Below are 22,248 nucleotides of genomic sequence, written 5' to 3' on the forward strand. Positions count from 1 at the left end.
TAGTTTCAGGAGGGAATTATGTGTGCTTTTGTTTGTGAAAGAGGTAACAAGGTGAGCCATTGGTAGCAGAGCTTCCTGGCTGCCTAGCCAATATCTATCCTCCACTTTGACCTTACTAACAGAACCCCAGTTTTGTTCAGAGCTGCAGTGTATCCAAAAATCTTCAAACTCCTTCAGAGTTGGGGGTGATGATAAGAGCCAGGTGGGCCAATAAAATGTAAGTGGAAATCTGGAGGTGCTCCTGGAAAAGTGACTGTTTCAGAAAGACGGTGTCAGCCAAGTCAGCTGCCTTATGCATTTTGCTCTCTGCCCTTCCTCACTTCTGTATGATCTTATGCCCAAGGCTTAATGACCATTTTTGTAATGAGAAAGCTGAGAGGCTCTGGACTTTGCATTATGTGAAACTGCTTGGTTTGTGCCTATCTTTGGATTTTTTTTATTATTTGAATGAAGCAACCCCTATTTACTTAAGCCATATGTAATTGAGTGTCTATTACTTCTTGAAGCCAAATTAAAAACCTGATTGATACATCTCTTCCAAAGGAAATCTTCCTAAGGTAATCTGGGGAATAGGCTGGAGTTACGCTGAAGTTTCCACTAATGGAGAAGAGAAAAACTGATCAAGTATCAAAGTTCAAATACCGAGGTAAAGTAATTGACCATTATTTTCGAGTCCCCAAACTGTATATATAGTATGTTTTGTAAGCTTATTCATTTTAGTTATTTATTTGATTGTTGTAGAGTAGCATTTGATATATTTTTTTAAAACTGTGTGTTTATTGTTAACAAAAAATGAAAAATGTAGGTAAAGTAAGAAACTAAACATCTTCACTCCCCACTTCCACATACTCATCAGGAGGCAGTGTTAATGGTTTGGTGTCTGTTTTTCCTGACATTTTAAATACATGAACAAACATTTACTTTCATAAAATTAAGAAATTAGGCATATTCTGTTGTAAACATCCCAATTACTTTGTATCAGTGAACTTCAGTTTCTTTAAGGCTCTGTTGTTTTTCTAAAATATTTCAAATTTTCATGAGGTCTGTGGAATTCTGGGAGAGTCTCTACAGTCAAAGGCCTAAGAGAATCAAACAGTTGTCCCTAGGGGGAAACAAATTTTGAAGAATAGCCTGAGCCCTTCATACTTTCCTTTATCTTTTTTGTTTTTGGAATGCTTGCAAGTCTGAAATGTTCAGGCTGGGAGTGACTGGCCTGACCCACTCCTATTTTCAAGTACTGCCAGTCAGCGTAGGACCATGGCTGGGCTAATTATAAGTCATAAGTTCAAAGAGGAAGTTAGTCTTTCCCTGAAACTGAACTAGAACAAAAGCGTACACTTTTCTTGAAATCAGTGAAGGAAAAGGACTTTTATTTTCATTTCTGTTCTACGCTATATGAGTGTTATTTTATGGACTTAATAGCTAGAATTAGTCCAATATAAATAGTATTTCTTTACTAAAATACGAACAACTTGTGAGCATTCTACCACAGTTTCTTCTTTGGTCAGGAGAAATCCCTTATATATTTGTGTCAAGTGAGATAAGTCTATAGTGGCAAACCTCATCATCAGAAAGAGCATGCAGTTAGCTTTATAGTACTCTCACTCTTAAATATAACTTGATAGCTAAGGATTACCAGATAGATGAGAAAAATTTCTAGTAAGAAAGAGAAAAAATTAACAAGAACACAAAAAACAGAAAAATGTAATTTGCAGAGAAAAGAAAAAATAAAAAGCTATTATTAACATCTTTGGTGAGATTAAAAAATGATATGAAGTATGCATAAGCGTACAATAAAAAATAAGCATTAGGAGAAAAATAGCTCATGGAAATTTAAAATATAACAGAATGGAAGAAAAAGTGGAGGAAATTTCCCTTGTAGCAAGTCAGAAAAACAAAACAATGGAAAATATGAGAGGAAAAAAAAAAGATAAGAAAATTAAAAGGATTCTTTGAGAAGGTCTAACATCTGGATAATAGAAGTCCCAGAAAGAGAATAGTAAAATAAAAGTGGACAAACTTGGAGAAATTATTTAAGATGGTGTTTCAGAGATGAAAAACGTAAGTCTCTTTATGCAAAGAGCCCACTCTGTGTCCAGTATGATGGCTAAAAATAGAAGCCTCACAAGTGGGAACTTCATCATGAAATTTTAAATTTCGGGCGGCAATAAAAAATCCTACAAGTTTCCAGCATGGAAAAAAAGAAAAACTGATTTCAAACAAAGAATCAAGCACGAGAATGGCACCAAGTGTCTTAGTGAGTGAGTGGCCGCTCAGTTGTGTCTGACTCTTTGCGACCCCGTGGACTGTAGCCCACCAAGCTCCTCTGTCCATGGGATTCTCCAGGCAAGAGTACTGGAGTGGGTTGCCATTTCCTTCTCCAGGGGTCTTAGTAGTGCAATAAAAGACAATTGATCTATGCCTTCATTATGAGGAAAAATAATTTCCAATTAAAATGTCATCTCCAGTAAAATTATTAATTATCTGTTAAGCTAAAGTGAGGATAAAATATCTCCTGATATGCAAGGTGTTCTGACAATGCATTTTCTGACACACCAGTCTTAAAAGATTACTTTCCATTCACCTCTTCTCAGGTAAAGGAGGACAATATCCTCTTCCCACAAAAAGAGAGTAAGTCAAAAGAGAAATAGAAGAGACTCATGGACTACAGGATCCAACATAGGAGAGAGATAAAGGGAGTCACCAAGATGGTGCAGTAAGGCTCCTAAGCTGGGGAGTGTACATGTAGAGAAGTGAGAGCCAATTTGCAACAGATCGGAAAGCTGAGAAGAGAAAAGCAGCTTCTGATATCTGGCAGTTGACCTGGCACTCACAGCTGGGCCTTGGTGTTCTGTTGAACACAATTTAACAGAAAATCACCATCAGACAAGACCATTCTATGATCATAGACAAAAACAAGACCACTTTGTATTTGTCTTTGGTCACAGATACAAACAAGAACATTGTCCAAGCCACAGAATATCATGTATTCCCATCTCCTGGTCTTCCTTGCCTATTATAGCTCTAGCCTCAATCTAGTCTTTTCTCTTTCTGCCGTAAAATTTATTAAGATACTCAATCATAGGATTACCCTCACTTTCTGACAATATTCAAATCTAAGGCAAAGTCCTGTTTTTTTAAACCGTCCTCCAAAACACATAACACCAGCCCCAAATCTATGTGTCCTTTCTAATAGGCTACACTGAGATACCCTACTGTTCCGCTTGGTGTGTATTTTCCCTTGCTGCAATAAGTAGTAAACTCAACTCATTCAACCATAGATGTGTTCCTACTGTTCAGAAATTACTGAAAAGTCTCAGAAGTGATTTCTATAAGATTAAATGAATAGACTACCAAATGTGTTTTAACATGCTGAGAGGAAATTTATTCACTAACAGGTCAGTTTGGAGTTGAACTAATGATAAGTACACAGAAAACTACAAATAAAAACACAATGTATATAAATATCGGGGAATACAATTTTGTAAGTAATTATCTAATGTGACTCAGGTGTGGGTAACATTTATTCATAATAATGCAAATATGAAACTTCAAAATTGTTAAAATTATAGCATAAGCTATTTAGTATATGGAGGGACAAGAAATAGGTATGTTCAATGGACAGGGTATAAAATAAGCTTAATCCTCATCATTTATAGTGAGAAGTAAAAATAATCAGGTCTAAAACTGAAAAATAAAGGAGTAGCATTATTCACATATTACTTAAATGATGAAGATGGATCACAAGAATTAGCTAAAGGAAGAGGACTTAATTAAGAATAGGAAATAAATGGTGTATGTGCTGTCATCTACCTTTCTATACCTGAGGCAGACATCACTAATCAACTACAGAGCTGATAAGCCAGTGCTGGGTCTCAGAATCCTTTGCAAAATGTTCACTACAGGGGGCTACCACCAGCTGAAGAGAATTGGCACTTGCCTTCCTTGGACCATATGATCTTTACAATTCCTCTGTTCTTTCACCCCATGATTATGTAAAATAAAGAACATTGAATGTCTTGAGCAGGTGAGACATTAAAGTATCATTTAAGGTTTTTTTCAGTTTTATTTTTTTCATTTAAGAATATTAGTAGCAAAATGGAGAGTAGATTGAACCTGGAAAAAATAGAACAAAGGGAGAATAGCTGGTGGCAGTGGCAGTCATTCAGATGATGCAGAGTAGATACTGAAAGGCTTTCCTGAGGGTTATCAGGAGGGCCTGAATGCGCCAGCCTCACCTTTGGAAAGAAATAGCCATATTCAAAGTCTTATTCTGATTATAAAATTTTCTTTAGCCTTTGAAAAAGTTTCTATACATATACAGGAAGAAAAGCAACAGTTGTTTCTTGGTACCGTCTTCTTGGAACCACAGACGTTCACATCTGTAATCACTTTATTCCTTGCAATAATCCCAGTTCAGAGGTTGAAAATGTCGAACATCAGCAGCTGTTCAGTGAATCTAGGATTTAAACCTGACTCTGCCTGACTCAAAACTGATGCTCTCCTCTATATAGTTAAGTTGTCACAATTGCCTTGAACACTGGAAGGGAGTCACTAAGAGAAGTGCAGAATCACTTCTAAGTCAGAGCACAGAGAGATGAATCTTCTAGAAAACTATAAATAAAGGAAAAGTGCTGTTGGAAAAAGCAGTCTCCTGCCTGCAGCCTTTCCACCCCCACTTAGCTACAAAAGAACGGGCTTTGGCCCTGGCACTCTTCCTTATGGAGAGATAGGGAATCCACACAGCCTGTACTGGGTTATCACTTTGTGTGGGAATATCTTTCCCTGTTTCAGGCACAGTGAGAACTCCTTGGTTCTGCTTAAGCCTGTATGTCAGTGGCCCGCAGGCACACCGCCAGCTTTCAGGATTTTAGACTCCACGAGAAGGATCAAGGTTCCTTTCACCGTAGTAAGACAATTGTGAGCATAGGCCAATCACCCTGAGCTGGCCATCAGGAGAAACTGCTGGCCACTGGGGACCAAAGTTCACTACTGAGCTGATCTTCCTCTGTCTCTTCTTTGTGTAGGTAGTGTTGTTCCATCCAGTGCTTGACTGTTGTGTTTTCCTTGGCGACTCCAACCCCAAGATGCAGTGGCCCTTCCCCAAGATAGGTGAGTGGTGCGTGGCACTCCGCTTCCTTGGGAGTGGTGACCTGCCTGGTACACGACTTGATGTGTACACACAGAAAATGACATAGTTACTGGGCTAGAGGGTTTATTGTTGTCACAGTCTTGAGTATGTTTTTATTTTGAAAGAAAATAACATTACAGATATAATATTGCAACCCTTAAAACATGACAGTGAATGTCAAAGCAAAATCCCCAGAGTCACTGAGGGGACTGTGTTAGAATGTAGATACGGGGTTTTATTCCTCTTCCGTACCTCAGTGGAAGTCAGTAGGAGCTATGATTAAAATCAGAAGTGTACTTTAATGTGTTGTTTGATTTCCTGAAAGTGTGATATCTTTAAGAAATTCTCTACATTTCAGTTTGTCATGGTTTTCCCTAACCCTAGCAAAGTCTCTCTCCTTATGGCAGACTGGTCTTCTTTTTCTTTTTTTTAAAGCCCAATAAAAATCATATATATTTCATGAAACTGCATGATCAACTGTATTTCAACATACAGAAACAGAGCCCATGGTACTTTAGTAATATAGGTAATATGGCACTTAAGGCTTTTCTTAATTAAAAGCCAAGAATCTTATTTGTATTTCTTTGAAGGAGAAGACTGTAATAAGGACAAAGTATTGGCAAAGCGATGAACCAAACAGAGAGGAAATTCTAATTATAGACTTCAGAATTCAGTTTAAGATGTATATGTATGTTGCTTTTTTAAAAATATTCTTCACATAACTCATTATTTATTTTGGATATATTTCATTGTAAAGTATAACACAGTGTTATGTTAATTTCTGCTATACAGCAAAGGGGTTCAGATATATTCTTTTTAAATATTCTTTTCCATATAGTCATCACAGAATACTGAATGTGGTTTCCTGTGCTATACGGTTCGGTTTGGTTCAGTCACTCAGTCGTGTCTGACTCTTTGCGACCCCATGAATCGCAGCACACCAGGCCTCCCTGTCCATCACCGACTCCCAGAGTTCACTCAGACTCACGTCCATTGAGTCAGTGATGCCATCCAGCCATCTCATCCTCTGTCATCCCCTTCTCCTCCTGCCCCCACTCCCTCCCAGCATCAGAGTCTTTTCCAATGAGTCAACTCTTCACATGAGGTGGCCAAAGTACTGGAGCTTCAGCTTTAGCATCATTCCTTCCAAAGAAATCCCAGGGCTGATCTCCTTCAGAATGGACTGGTTGGATCTCCTTGCAGTCCAAGGGACCCTCAAGAGTCTTCTCCAACACCACAGTTCAAACACATCAATTATTCGGCGCTCAGCCTTCTTCACAATCCAACTCTCACATCCATACATGACCACAGGAAAAACCATAGCCTTGACTAGACGGACCTTAGTCGGCAAAGTAATGTCTCTGCTTTTGAATATACTGTCTAGGTTGGTCATAACTTTTCTTCCAAGGAGTAAGCGTCTTTTAATTTCATGGCTGCAGTCACCATCTGCAGTGATTTTGGAGCCCAAAATAAATAAAGTGTGCCACTGTTTCCACTATTTCCCCATCTATTTCCCATGAAGTGATGGGACCAGATGCCATGATCTTCGTTTTCTGAATGTTGAGCTTTATACAGTAGGACTTTATTGTTTGTCCATTCTATATATAATAGTTTGCATTTGCTAACCCCAGATTCCCACTGCATTCCTCCTCCACCTCCTCTCCCTTTTGGGAACCACAGATCTGTTCTCAATGTCTGTGATCCTGTTTCATAGATAAATTCATTTGTGTCATTCTTTTGGATTCCACATAGAAGTGATATTTGCCTGTATTTTCTCCCAGACCATTGGTTGTCTTTTCTTTTTGTTTATGGTTTCCTTTGCTGTGCAAAAGCTTATATGTTTGATTGGTTTAGTTGCTAAGTCGTGTTCAACTCTTGCAACACCATGGACTATAGCCCGCAAGGCTCCTCTGTTCATGGGATCCTCCAGGCAAGAATATTGGAGTGGGCTGCCATTTCCTTTTCCAATATGTTTGATTAGGTCCCCTGTTTCTACTTTTGCTTTTATTTCTATTGCCTTGGTTAACTGACCTAAGAAAACAGTGGTACAATTTATGTCAGAGAATGTTTTGCCTTTGTTTTCTTCTGGAAGTTTTATGGTTTTGCATCTTATATTTAAGTCTTTAAGTCACTTTAGTTTATTTTTGTGTGAGGTGTCAGGCAGTGTTCTCTTATAACTTCATAAATTTTTATGAGGTTGTGTTCAACTTCCCCAACACAACTTACTGAAGAGACTGTCTTTTCTCCATTGTATATTCTTGCCTCCTTTGCCCAAGATTAACTGACCATAGATGTGTGGGTTTATCTCTGGGCTCTCTATTCTGTTGCATTGATCTATATGTTTTTGTACCAGTACTGTATTATTTTGATTACTGTATCTTTATAATATTGTCTAAAGTCGGAGGATTATGCCTCCAGCTTTGCTCCTTCTTGGCAGGCCCGGCTTCTACCTGCTCATGCCTAGACTTGGCAAATGCTTCAGGGAGGAAAAAGACTACCTGTATCTGTTCATCTAGGAAGTGTTTATACTGTTATAGAATTTACTTCCACAACTCTCATACATCTTTTAAAAATATGTGATTTTTAGTTTATTAATTTTTTCTGGTTCCTATGACAGGAACCATGGTCTACTCCAATGCTTTATGTCTTAACTGGAAGTAGAAATGGCAGAGTTACATTTTATATTCTGTTTCTTTGCCCTTCTATTTTAAATTTTCTTATAAAGACAAACTTAATTCTGTTTAGTGTTTGTCATATTTTAGAACCAATATTGTGACTGTTATCAGCTTATAACTGCTTTTGAGATCACCAATAGATATTTCTCTACATGACAAGCTATCTTACTTCTCCCATTAAACTTATCTTTCTTTCTACTTTTAAGGAGAATGTTTTGTTGAGTCAGCATTAGCAACATATTGAATAGACTAACTTCACTTACTACTGGAATCACCATAGTAGATTACTAAAAGCAATGATAATTTTTGTCCTATTATTGTTTAAAGAAATCTTACTATGGTTATTTGCTTAATAAACAAGGATTGTTTTATTAATAAAAGCAACATTTACTGGTCTTAAGAGCCTTCTGTTCACCACATCTAGGTTTCCACCAATTCTTGGAATAAATATTTTAACTGCTCATCACTGTAGATCTCATTGAGAGTGAGGTGGAGTACCAGAAAGTCTGTGTTTATCCAAAGTTCCAACTTAACTTTCTAATGTGCAAGGCTTTGAGTTAAGATGGAATAGCTTGCAGTAAGCCAGTACTTTGAGTAAGAATAACTTGAAAAGTTGGATTAAAAAATACATTTGAAAGTATAAGAGTTGCAAAGATATAGAGTCTTCAAAGGTTCTAACATTATCTAGGATAAAAGAATTTATACTGGACTCTAATAAATCAAGGATGAATGGCATAATCTTAACTGTAGCCACTGAAAGACTGAAAAGAGAGTGCAAAACTAATGCATATCAAAAAATGGGAAAAATAGAAAAATTCATCTTTTTGATTAATTTGAAAGAAGAAAAAACAAGAGAAAAAATGGTACAAAAAATAGATAAGACAGAGAAAAAGCAATAGTAATACAGTGGCCATAAGCCCAAATGTACCTGTGCCTGCCAAGCTCCTCTGACAATGGGATTTTTCCCAGCAAGAATACTACAGTGGATTGCCATTTTCTTCTCCAGAAAATGTAGTTTTGGACTAAATACAAGAACTGAAAGGCAGAAATTTTCAGACTAGATATTAAAAAGTATATGCTGTGTAGGAAAGACACACCTGGATACGGATGCAGAAGGGATGAAAGTAAATGGAGAGATGAAGAAATAACCATAAAAACAACAACAACAAAGTAGTGTAATGGTTGATGTAGAAAATGTAAGCTTTTATAGAAAAAAAAAACATTTTTAGAGTTTAAAACTTTTCACAGTTGTAAAGGAATCAATCTACACTTAGAAATTTTAATAAAACTATTAAAATAGATGTGAAACATAAATATTATTGTTTTAATAATGAAAACAATAAGCATTCTGTTTGTTCTGTAAAAGTGTGAAAAGCACTTTTCACCCCAATGAGATATAAAAAAGTTCATGAGTGCCGTTTGACAGCAAGTTCAAGACCTAGTCATTTAGAACATTCATAACTCTACCAGTTATTTTCACAATTTAATAAAAGTTGGTCTTTCAATCATGATAGGGTAGGTTATTGCCTCAGAAACAAGCCTAATTATCATTACCCCAAAGCATGAAAGCTTATTTCTTGCTCTGACAAAGTGTCTGGCCAGTCAAGGTGGTTCTCCAAGACCACAGTTGGCTCAGTATTCCTGGATGCATTCATTTACAACATTTCCATATCATCATTGGAAGTCACCACAATGGCCATGGGAGGGGGGAAAGGGGCTAGAGGTTCTCATACTGCTCTAAGATGGAAGGAACATGTGTCATTTCTGCCCACAATCCATTGACCAGAACCAGTCCTATGACCCTGCTCAATGGCAGAGGGTACAAGGAAGTATAAACCTTCTATATGCCCAGAAGGAGAGGAGAATTAGATTTATAGGTTAGAATTGGAAGTGTCTACCATAGCTGGAAACTCCTGTTTACGTTTCTGAGGTCATGAGCCCCTATAAGATCATGGACCATGACAATCCTGAAGAGAACAGGTATGATTTTTGTACCCCCAGCTGCTTCATCTCAGAGACTGATCTCTTTTTCACCAGAGGAAGCACTGGCCAAGGCATGGGTGTAGGGATGCAGTCCTTTTTATGATTCACTGCCTTTCAGCAGTGCTTGGTCCACCGGCACAGGAGGGGTCATGTGAAAGAGGAGGGAATCAGAGACAATGGGACCAAAATCCCTCCCTATGGGAGCATAGAGGTAGTAAGAAGGTAATAGCTACATTGAACATTCTCTAGCTGTAGTATACCTCTGATGCACACAAAATTATTCAGGGAGCTGACACTGGGTTCTGATGGGCGTTGGCTAATTGGAGGTTCAGGCTGGCTGTCTATCTGTATTCACATGATCTGGTCTTGTTTCTGACTGTTGTAGTCTCAGTAACAGCATTCTGGATCTGACTCTTTGAACTCTTTCAAACATAGTGGTTCACTTGATTCTACCCTGAAGTGAACCCATTAGATCTTCCAGAACTGGATGGCCTAACTGCCTCCCGTGGCCAAGCTGATGCGTGATCCCAATAAGACATTTCTCTAATCTTGGGATAACAAAAAGATTGAAACAACTGGGCCTCTATAACAGATTTGATGCATTTTAAAGCTATCTTTTATCTGTTCTATTCCTTTCTCTCTTTCCCTATTGACAACAAAAACAAGTTCTTGAAATATGTTTGCTTCAAAAAGATGGTACTGAGGGAATTTCCTGGCTGTCTATGGTTAAGACTTTGTGTTCTCACTGCTGAGGGCCTGGATTCAATCCCTGGTAAGGGAACAAGATCCCACGAGCTGCACCAGTGCTATCCAAAGAAAAGAACAAACCGAAAAACAAAAAGATGGCACTGAGTTTGCCAACCAGATGGCAGTGTTCAGCACCCACCTCTAACAGAAGCCTTTGATGCAGTGCTTGAGTTTGATTGAGTGCATCCCAGGACACTTTCAAGAGTAGCTCCATTTTTTTTAAATTTCGAAAATCTCGTTCTTTCTCTCTTTGCTTACGAGACAGTTCATCGTGGTAGTTATGCTTGTCAATAAGACAGTTTCGTAAATTGAGATCCAAGATCCCTCTGTTCCAGGTAAAAAGAGAATATGAAAGTGATTTGTCATCAGCTGCCCTTTTTCAGGGTAGCATGGTCAGCAGATATATACAGAACTATTTTCATGTTAGAATCAAATTTTAAGTAATGCCAAAAGCAATTTTGTTTGCAAGTTCTTGTCAGTGTCAGTCATTAAAACCCAAGGGGAAGAGCAAATTGGCAGAGACAGAAGTTCTAGTTTCTCTGAAATTTTACTTAAAAATAGGAATTAACACTCTCCTAGAGACTCACATCATGGAATTGCCCCTTTTAGGAAAAATATCATGATTATCTCAGAAATGCTGTGATCTGCAGGGAAAATAAAATCCTTAAATTATAGCACACTCCAGTGATACAATTTTCCAGAGGTACATTAGAGAAACTTAAAAAAAAATCCCAATAAATTGTGTCCTTAAGATTTGGTCACAAGAAATTGAGGACAATGAAGAATAAAGGATAAAAAATACAGGATGCTTGGGGCTGGTGCACTGGGATGACCCAGAGAGATGATATGGGGAGAGAGGTTAGGGGGGCGGTTCAGGATTGGGAACTCATGTACACCCGTGGCGGATTCACGTCAATGTATGGCAAAACCAATACAGTATTGTAAAGTAAAATAAAAAAATTTAAAAATAAATAAATAAAATGCTTTATTTAATAATATATTTTTATTAATGGTAAAATGATTAAAAATTCTATTAAAATATTTACTAAGTGAATATAAATCTGTTTGAGATTATTTTGAATCTTAAAATAGAAATCAAAGAAATATTTAGATGACAAAACACATTAATATAACAAACCTTTCAGTTAGTGAACTTGCTTCATTCTCTCTAGTTAATTCTAATAGCTTGACCAATTGGCTATATTCTCGCTCTTTGATTTCAAGTAAGGCCCGTTTGCCTTCAACTTCCTTTATTACATCCTCCTTCTCTTCCATTACAGCATTAATTTTGGTTTCAACTTTCTTTAGGGAATCATTTAGCTCTTTGAGTTCGTATTCCAAGCCAAGTTTTTTCTTTTCCATTTCTCTGTGGGGATAGGTATGCACATATATATGTGTGTACACAACACATTCACACATACACACTTGCCTTATTTTGAGCCCTGAATGTCTTCACCTGTTTGTACTTTCTAACTAGGCAACAGAAGGTCTAGTCATAAATTCAGAAGTGAGATGAAGACCACTCCACTGAGTGTCACTGAGGGAAAGCATTTGGCCAGCTTCCCTACTTTCTCCCCAGGTCCCTGGCGCTACCGTCTCTTGGGATTCAACCCTCACCCTCTGAACTAAACTTCTCAGCATCGGTACTGGTGGGGCTTGGGTTTTAGAGCCACTACTACTGTCTGTCTCCTCTTTCCCCTCTTCTCCAGACTTTTGTTATCTCCACTTATTTATCTTTTTTGGTTCCTCTAAACTTTGAGAATTTCCTCTGTGATTTCTGCCTCCAATCTACTCTAAATGTGTAGGGGCTTATGCACACGGATAGCTGACAAGTGAAGAATTACTGTTTTTTGGGTTTCAGGCATCTGGCTGGCTGACATATCTAGACCATGAAATTCTACGCAGTTCAAACAACTTATTCCATATGCAGTTCTGTTAAATTCAGTTACTCTCCATAGAGACATGATTTATATATTAGAGAATATTGTCCCAAAATTAAGACATAAATAAGTGTTAGGAATGACAGTAATGGGCTGCACTACATTCTTTTAAAGAACTTAATGTGTACAACCTAGAGAGAGCCAAATGCAGATATTTCTAAAATTATCGCAGTAATTTGATATGTTCAGTGGCTAATATTCCTGTTTAAGCATGCACACATAACTTGGGGAAGTGTGGGCTGGAGGGATAGAAAATAAAAATATTAAACCATACACTTTTTTGCGTGTTGTTTTTTCTGTCTCTTTTCCAATTTGTACGGGGATGGATTGACGATGGACCACTTCATCCTAGTAAAGAAATGGAGCCGTGTTAAAATTATGTACTCTTAGATGAGAAGCAGTTAAGCAAATTAAATAGGAGAGAGAGAAAGGAGCTACAAGGTATAGAACTTTCACTGTCTGTCCTGTACCCTGCAGTTTGCTTTAATTATTCCATTTAATTCTCGTAATGACTTTTCAAGATGGTTGTGGTTACCATTTGAAAGAGGAGCTAACTGACTGTAGCGAATGCTGTGGGTGCTCTGCCCAGGTTCTCTTTATGGAGATACACCCATCCCTCAGAGATTTTTAAGGCTGCTAAGGAAAAGGTCAGTTTTCATTGCAATCCCAAAGAAAGACAATGCCAAAGAATGCTCAAACTACTGCACAATTGGACTCATCTCACACGCTAGTAAAGTAATGCTCAAAATTCTCCAAGCCAGACTTCAGCAGTACGTGAACCATGAACTTCCAGATGTTCAAGCTGCTTTTAGAAAAGGCAGAGGAACCAGAGATCAAATTGCCAGCATCCACTGGATCAATTGCTTCTTCCGCTGGAAAAAGCAAGAGAGTTCCAGAAAAACATCTATTTCTGCTTTATTGACTATGCCAAAGCCTTGACTGTGTAGATCACAATAAACTGTGGAAAATTCTGAAAGAGGTGGGAATACCAGACCACCTGACCTGCCTCTTGAGAAACCTGTATGCAGGTCAGGAAGCAGCAGTTAGAAATGGACATGGAACAACAGACTGGTTCCAAATAGGAAAAGGAGTATGTCAAGGCTGTATCTTGTCACCCTGCTTATTTAACTTCTATGCAGAGTACATCATGAGAAATGCTGGGCTGGAAGAAGCACAAGCTGGAATCAAGATTGCTGGGAGAAATATCAATCACCTCAGATATGCAGATGACACCACCCTTATGGCAGAAAGTGAAGAGGAACTCAAAAGCCTCTTGATGAAAATGAAAGAGGAGAGTGAAAAAGTTGGCTTAAAGCTCAACATTCAGAAAATGAAGATCATGGCATCTGGTCCCATCACTTCATGGCAAATAGATGGGGAAACAGTGTCAGACTTTATGTTTTTGGGCTCCAAAATCACTGCAGATGGTGACTGCAGCCATGAAATTAAAAGACACTTACTCCTTGGAAGAAAAGTTATGACCAACCTAGATAGCATTGAAAAGCAGAGACGTTACTTTGCCAACAAAGGTCCGTCTAGTCAAGGCTATGGTTTTTCCAGTGGTCACGTATGGATGTGAGAGTTGGACTGTGAAGAAAGCTGAGCAGAGTGCCGAAGAATTGATGCTTTTGAGCTGTGGTGTTGGAGAAGACTCTTGAGAGTCCCTTGGACTGCAAGGAGATCCAACCAGTCCATCCTAAAGGAGATCATTCCTGGGTATTCTTTGGAAGGACTGATGCTAAAGCTGAAACTCCAATACTTTGGCCACCTCATGCGAAGAGTTGACTCATTGGAAAAGACTCTGATGCTGGGAGGGATTGGGGGCCGGAGGAGAAGGGGGCGACAGAGGATGAGATGGCTGGATGGCATCACCGACTCAATGGACATGAGTTTGGGTAAACTCTGGGAGTTGGTGATGGACAGGGAGGCCTGGCGTGCTGCAGTTCACGGGGTTGCAAAGAGTCAGACACGTCTGAGTGACTGAACTAAACAGCTTATGCTTATTCTCTCCACAGAGCGCCATGGCTGTGCAGAGTTGCCTTGGCGGTGGGTGGGGTGCAGAAGGGTGGGTGGGTAGGGGGGTGGAAGGAAGAGGGGCACAGGCTGTGACTGATGTGGAGGTACAGCAGCCCACCCCCGACTCAGGGTGGAACAACTTCTGTGGTGCGATTCATGATCTGAGTTCCCCATGGGATCAGGTTGATTCACTTTTAGCCTAGGGGTCTCCTAAAACCATGGTTTGGCCTGACTTCTTCCGCAGCTCTGTCCTCTGTCCTGTTTCCCTCACTCACCTATCGGATTCTCCTTAGAGCTTTACCTCCCTGAATACGCATCTTAATCTCTAAGGCTGAGGCTGCTGCTTTTGCTGCTGCTAAGTCGCTTCAGTCATGTCCGACTCTGTGACCCCATAGACGGCAGCCCACCAGGCTCCCCCGTCCCTGGGATTCTCCAGGCAAGAACACTGGAGTGGGTTGCCATTTCCTTCTCCAATGCATGAAAGTGAAAAGTGAAAGTGAAGTCGCTCAGTCGTGTCTGACTCTTAGCGACCCCATGGACTGCAGCCTACCAGCCTCCTCTGTCCATGGGATTTTCCAGGCAAGAGTACTGGAGTGGGGTGCCACTGCCTTCTCCGAAGGCTGAGGCTAAGAGAAGGTAAATGATTTGCCCAAAGTCACATAACTTCTAAGCAGCAAGGCCAAGATCAGAAGCTAACTTTGTCTAACACTGCTTTGCATTATGCTCTGTGGATTCACGGAAGATTCACTTTTAGCCTCAAAAATGGTATGTACATATGTGGCAGGGGTTGTGGAAGAGCCCCTTCCCACCTGAGGGTCATGCTCGACTTTGGGACCTGGGGTAACACAGGGGCTTAGACACCCCTACAGTGTGGTATATTTCTGGGGTCTTGCTCAGTCTTGAGCAGATCTAAATTTTGTGAGGCTAAAATTTGTACAATTTGGGGAGTTCTTTTTAAGAGAAAGAATGACAAGTTATAAATGCTAAATTAGGTTCAGGGCCTTGGAGGTGGTTAATGCATGTGAAGGGCTGAAGCCTTAGCTTCACTGTGTTCCTTGTAAACCCATCTCGGCTCAGTGTCCATTTTCTAGGTGGCAGCTGGGTATGTCTTGGCTGACTGCTTCATCTCTTAAGGAGGTCAAAGTGAATCCTAATTCTAAGCCAAGGTATCTCAGATGTGTTGCTTTAAAAAATAACTCTAGTTTACTTAAATTGTTTCAAGACCTGTTATAAAATATTTCAAAATGAAATGAATTTTAATTATTTCTTAAAACACAAATATGTTTTAGGAAAGAGTCAGGCATGGCTGAGTGACTGAACTGAACTGAAAACATACATATGGGTCTTGTATAATGTTCACAGTGAGAGGGAAGTGAAGTGGAATCAAACAGGCAGACAAGGATAAAGTAGTAACTATATAAAGAGGTTAGGACATTTGGTTGCTCTTGAAGGAAGTGTTTGTGACACTGCTTTCTAATATTGGAAAATGCTTGACGAGGTCTGGAGAGACCTTTTCTCCCAGTCAGGTCTCCAACTTAGAGTGATGCTACTGAATATTCAGAAATCTTTTGTGAATCCCCAGAGCCTAGGTTTAGTTTGATAGGATCAATCACAACTGCGTAACATTTCAGTTTGTGTGTTTTGGTTTTTGTCAAACCTGTGTAGTCAATGCAAAAAGTGCAATGATACCCATGCCTTTTTATGTCCTTGCAGATACAATGTTCACATATGTATGAGTTGAAGTAGCACACCTTTAAGGTGACCTGATATTCAAGCAGTTCTTCTAGCTCCTTCTGCTCCTTTAGTAATTGCTTTTGCTTAGATGTCAAATCTTCCCGTAAATTTTTAATTTCTAATTTCTTCTGCATTACTTCCTTACGTAATTCCTCAGTGCTTTCTCTCAATATTCTCATCTTCTTCTCCATTTCCTTTAAAAGGCATGAAAATCATCAAGTTATACAAAGTCTGAGCAAGCATCTGTTTGGCTAAAAATCAAATTAAAAATTTTACTTACCATTTTGATTATATTTGCTTTGAGCTTCATAAATGATTTCTTACAGAGTTAAATGCAACTTTTGATTTCTAACCTCTTCAATGAATGCATAGCAATTATACTATATGTGTTAAATGTTTTACATTAGATTTGAACTTTTTTTTTTTATTAATGCTCTTTTTGGTCTTCCTACATTTTAAATGGTTCCTTTTTCTGAGTTAATGTTTATTTGATACCAAAAAGCATTAGTAAAAATTTCCAGCCCTTTTTTCTAGTAGCTTTGTGATTTGACACATGAGATACAAATAATGTTTGAATATCTAGGCTATGGTTAGTCTGAGTGACACATGAGAACTAAAGATCAGGGAGTTCACATTTGGAATGTCTCTAGTCCTTGAATTCCTTAATCTCCCACTGTCATTAATGATACTTCTCTAACTCGTGCACATTCTCCTCAAATGCCCTCTGCCTCAGACTCCTGACAGGGCTTTGAGTGTTTCCCGTGACTGATTATCTGAGGAGTGTTTAACTTATGAGAGAGAAGCCTTCTTGTACTCAGGAGGGCCACACATTACTAATGACTAAGGGGAAGGATCCACTTAGCTTTCTCTGGCCTTTCTGCATATGGCTCTCTTCCACTGATGTTCCTGGAGGGTAAAATTGGTGAGTGATCCTATGATCTGAAACTAAAATTCAAAATACTTTTTCCCGTAGAATCTCTGTTGAAAATGGTGGTTAGGAATACTTATATGATGCTAAGTCACTTTAGTCGTGTCTGACTCTGTGCGACCCCATAGACGGCAGCCCACCAGGCTCCCCCGTCCCTGGGATTCTCCAGGCAAGAACACTGGAGTGGGTTGCCATTTCCTTCTCCAATGCATGAAAGTGAAAAGTGAAAGTGAAGTCGTTCAGTCGTGTCTGACTCTTAGCGACCCCGTGGACTGCAGCCTACCAGGCTCCTCTGTCCATGGGATGTTCCAGGCAAGAGTACTGGAGTGGGGTGCCATTGCCTTCTCTGGTCCAACTCTATGTGACCCCTTAGATGGCAGCACACCAGGCTCCCCCATCCCTGGGATTCTCCAGGCAAGAACACTAGAGTGGGTTGCCATATAATATATACATATATATGCATATATATATATACATTCTTACATTCATACTCATATATGTAATAGTATCTTACTCTATGTTGAACAGGTTTTTGTGCCTTGAAATTAAACCACCAACAACATACTTTTTTAATAAAACCATTCAGAAGGTGTAGTGCAGTTCCATTTAATGTGGTGTGTGCTGATTTTTTCATTTACTTTCTATGATAGATTGCAAAAGAAAGGGACATAATTCCTCCTAACCTTGTTTGCAATATGGCTATGTCATATTTAGATGTAGGAGGACCTCTGCTCCTTGATTCCAAATGTGGCACTATGACTTACTTGGACCAATGTGATGTTACCAACAGTGATTTAAGCAAAGGCTCAAAACCTGCTTGTGTTGAGGTTTGCCCTTTCTTGAGACTATTTGTCTCTTTCTTGAGACTGGAAACCTTTCCATCATCATGAGACTAACCAGTGACATGTGAACTTAGACCAACTACACCAAAATGACTGACATACAAATGAAGCCATCCTACCCTAACTGAGTCAGCTCAGGCTAGAAGAATTCACAACTGTTGAAAATAAGAAATGGCTGTTGCTTTAAACTAGTACATTTTAGGGAAGTATGTTTTTACTAAGTTTGTTAGGCATGAATTACTAAGTTTGTTAGGCATGATACATCTGTATAAAAATTTCTTATAATCAGCTTGAGACATTCAGGAAGCTAAAAGAGTAATAACTATTTGCTATAGTTATTATATAGTTAACTATAGTTATATATAGTTAACTATTTTTGCTAAATAATGTTTTAAAGTACCAACCATAGAATCCTTTTTTCTTCTGAAAACAAAGCTGATATTGTCCAACCAAACACAACCTAAATTAGATGCCAAGTAGCTAAATCCTGTAATAGGCACACTTATGCTTACTGCAGAAGTTATACAGGTATTGCTTTCATCATCATCCATAGTTAAGACTTCTGGGTCTTTCAAATGTTTCAGGATATGGTTTCTGTGATAAGCATTAATATTTATCAAAAAGGTTGTTTCAATCCAGCTGTATTTAACAAAGTCTAGATCATCTAAGACTTACTCCTGGCTTAGGTATCTTCTCGAATTCCTTTAGTATGAGGTTTTTTTCTTCCACTAAGCTGCAAAAAAAAAAAAAAAAATTTGACAAAGTACAAAAATTAAACTATTTGCACAGTAATAATTTTCTACTTTCTCTTCTTAGAACGCACTCTCCGGTGTCTTTGTCAGCCTGGTGTCCATCCTTGGTGATGGCTTTACTGACTCCCACAGGCTCACGTAGGGACTCCCTCTCCAGTCCTCCCTAACACTATACACACACCCATCAAAGGAGTTCTCTCACCACATTGTAACTGCTTGTGATCACGACCTCCCCTCCAGACTCAGGTTCCTTCCAGGCAGGCTCTGGGCTTTTTCTTTATATTATTTACAAGAAACTAGTACCTGTCTGGATTACTGATACAGCCTTTACTGGTTCCATCTAATTAGCAGATCCCACTAGCCAGTAGGTCTAAAGAGGCATGCATACCAGGTTTATTTTTATGAAACTATATTTGCAATAAAGTAAATTGAAGGTTTTTGTAATAACTGTGTGCCACACAGAATTTTATAGGTTAGTTGTGTGGACTGTAGGCTGAAGCTGAATTTCTTCAGAGTTTTGAATACTTATACCTTTCCTTTTAGAAAGAAAGAAAGTGTGCCACCTCATGGACTGTCACCTGCCAGGCTCCTCTGTCCATTGGATTCTCCAGGCAAGAATACTGGAGTGGATAGCCATTCCCTTCTCCAGGGGATCTTCCCAGCCCAGTGATCAAACCCAGGTCTCCCGCATTGCAGGCCAATTCTTTACCATCCGAGCCACCAGGGAAGCCCTTTCCTTTTAGAGCTTGTGTATTCAGTTCAGTTCAGTCACTCAGTCGTGTCTGACTCTTTGCGACCACATGGACTGCAGCACGCCAGGCCTCTCTGTCCATCACCAGCTCCTGGACTTTACTCAAGCTCGTGTCCATTGAGTTGGTGATGACATCCAACCATCTCATGCTCTCAACGTGTGTATATATTGCTCTTTTACTTCCAAGCTGTTGTTCCTGCACGTCAGCCGTGTTGCCACCAGGGGGTGATAGTGTGCTGCCATCGCTGGGTTGCAAAGCCCACCTGAGTGTCCCAGAATTTCAAAATGGTGGCATGAGACTCTCCCACAAGATAAGACTTAGTCTCTTCTTTAAATGGAAAATGGTTTTTTTTTTTAACTTGAGCAAACGTAAAATGGCTAATTCTTTTGAACATTTTAAATTAATTAAATTTCAATTATACATTTTCCCCTTTTTCATTAAGAAACATTGAAACTGAAGAGTGAGACACTTCTTCCAAAGTCACCAGTCAAGGCTAAACTGACTTTTAAACTCAGCTCTCTCTGACTCCAAGGCACTGTTCAGTATCAAGCTATTCCTGGAATACACTGTTATTGAAATATTCCACTGTTTTTTAGAATTTAGATTGCTCTAGAGTTTTTGCTTTTATAAATAATAATAGGCATCTTCATGCATTGTCTTTTTTCTTGTTTTGGATTCTTATTTTTGTGGGGCATTACTGGGATGAGAAAAAGTTATTGTGTGTGTGTCTTTTGATATACATAAACCTCTAACCTTTCAAACTGACATTAAAATCTAAAACGGACACTTTCAGCTTTCCTGACTTAGGGGTGTTTGAGCATCAAAGCTCCTCAGGATTCGTTTATTTTCTGCAGCAAGAGTCCTAACTGAACCATGTCATCAAAGGATTTTAGTTGTAAGGACTTGTAGGCGAAGAAGCAATGGTAGAAGCCATGTATGCGGCCAAGTGCATGAGGCATCATCCACCATCAGGAGCAGAACCAGCTGGACTGGGTGGAAGTTGTAAGAAGGTCAGTTTCTTATCCAATATAAGCAATAGCCATCTACAAGTCAGGCTGTCCAAAGTTGGGCTGCGCTGCTATGGGAGGCTGTGAGCCCCCATCACTGGAGGTGTTTGAGCACACAATGAGTGGTTACTGAGAGAAGGTTTGGGTGATTCTGAGAGTATTCAGGGCTGAGAACCTCTTTGGAGACCAGCAGTTCTCAAACTCTGACAAGAATAAGAATCATATAGGAAGTATGTGAGCAACTCCAATGTTACCTTGGGTGGGAAGGCCTGGACAGAAAGTGGAATCATTAGTTTTAGAGTTGGATCTGCCTTTTAAACATGGATCTAAGGTGCTTCTCTTTCAGTTATGAGGACTATATGCAGCAAAACCTGTTCTTAGCTCTTTCTGTTCTTGGTTGCCACAATAACTTTTTTTTTTTTTTAATGTTTAGAAGGTAAAATCTGTTCCAGCTGTGAGTTTTTTCCTTACTACTAACTCCAATGATCTGCATGTCCCTCTGTCAGTCTAACTTTCTGGAATTCCAGAGGCATCACTAAAATAATCTCTCTGTTCCTTTATCAGATCTGTTTGTTTTTTGGTTCCAACTTTGCTATCGCTATTGGACTAAGAATGGAAAATGACTACTAAGCCCCTGGGTGAGCGCCTACAGGGAATGAGCCATGGCAGAGGAAGTAGGCATAAGGCCACGATCACGCTCGCAGCCCTGCACACGCGCAGCACGCGTGTCCCCCACTCCACGTCCACACCCACAGCAGACAGCACTGACCGTGGCTCTGCTTCCCCAGCCGACTACTTGTTAGGGCATTTCAGATTTAGCGTGAGAGACTCAGCTGATTTGCCGTCCAGATCTTTAGGGTTTCTAGGAAGCAGAGAAGCCCCCAAAAGGTAACAAAGTAAAAGCTAGAAAAAAAATCTTGAAAAGAAGACTGAAAAGTCTTTTCAGCGAAAGTTTCTGGAGAAATAATGACTTCTACTTTGTTTCAAGTATAAGTTCTCAACAGTATTTATTTAATCGCTTCATTAATTATCTGTATGTGTTTACTTATTGAAGTAAGTTCCATATTCATTCCTGAACTGCATAGTTACCAAGAGATCATCAGTGAGTATTAATCCAAAGCCAAAAACTATTGCAACAGATTTAATTATTAACCAACCATGTTATTATACTTCCCTTAGCACTTATTAAGGAGTTTATATTATTTGAAAACATAAGAAAATCAACTAAATGATAAAGCAAAAATCTTTTCTCTAGAATATTTAAACAATATATTGTTCTTACTAGTTGCCAATGATTCAGAAGTTCCTGAAGATGTTGGGGTAGAGGAGTGCTAGTTATTTGGACTTCTGTTATTCAGGCCCAGAATAAAATGAGGTTTTGTTGTGCTGATCTGAAAAATATCATCTGTATATTTGGATGAATAGTTTTTTTTTTTTTCCTCTCACTGGCTTGGTTTCTTTATTTTTATGTGGGGATGGAAATATCTACTTTCTTCCCAGGGAGGAAGTGTTGAGTGAATTTGTTTCCGTACCATGTAATACTAAATATGTTAAGCCAATGAAATACACAGCCTGTAAGTCTTTTCTAGTATTTATTTTGATATCATTTTTATATAAATAAGTTTGTTAATTCTTGAGCTGCTAATAGTTGAGGATGCAGGGAAGTCTGCTTAAGCTAAAGTATTACATGTTAACAAATCCAAAAATAATACACACAAAACATTCCTGCAAATGTTCACTT

General features: G+C 39.0%; 1 protein-coding gene across 7 annotated transcripts in view; it reads right to left on the reverse strand.

Annotated features, from left to right (window-relative positions):
* CCDC146 (coiled-coil domain containing 146) overlaps positions 1-22,248 on the reverse strand; it is a 141,234-nt gene that overhangs the window by 21,329 nt on the left and 97,657 nt on the right. For all 7 annotated transcript variants that reach the window (XM_040260758.1, XM_040260756.1, XM_040260762.1 and 4 more), the window contains 5 exons: positions 18,672-18,729; positions 16,244-16,420; positions 12,751-12,824; positions 11,675-11,902; positions 10,676-10,862 (listed from right to left, as the gene is read on the reverse strand). In XM_040260758.1, the coding sequence (XP_040116692.1) occupies positions 10,676-10,862; positions 11,675-11,902; positions 12,751-12,824; positions 16,244-16,420; positions 18,672-18,729 (724 nt within the window). The remainder of the gene's footprint in view (positions 1-10,675; positions 10,863-11,674; positions 11,903-12,750; positions 12,825-16,243; positions 16,421-18,671; positions 18,730-22,248) is intronic.

Source organism: Oryx dammah, unplaced genomic scaffold (assembly GCF_014754425.2).
Source record: "Oryx dammah isolate SB20612 unplaced genomic scaffold, SCBI_Odam_1.1 HiC_scaffold_18, whole genome shotgun sequence".
In the NCBI taxonomy this organism is placed as follows: Eukaryota; Metazoa; Chordata; class Mammalia; order Artiodactyla; family Bovidae; genus Oryx; species Oryx dammah.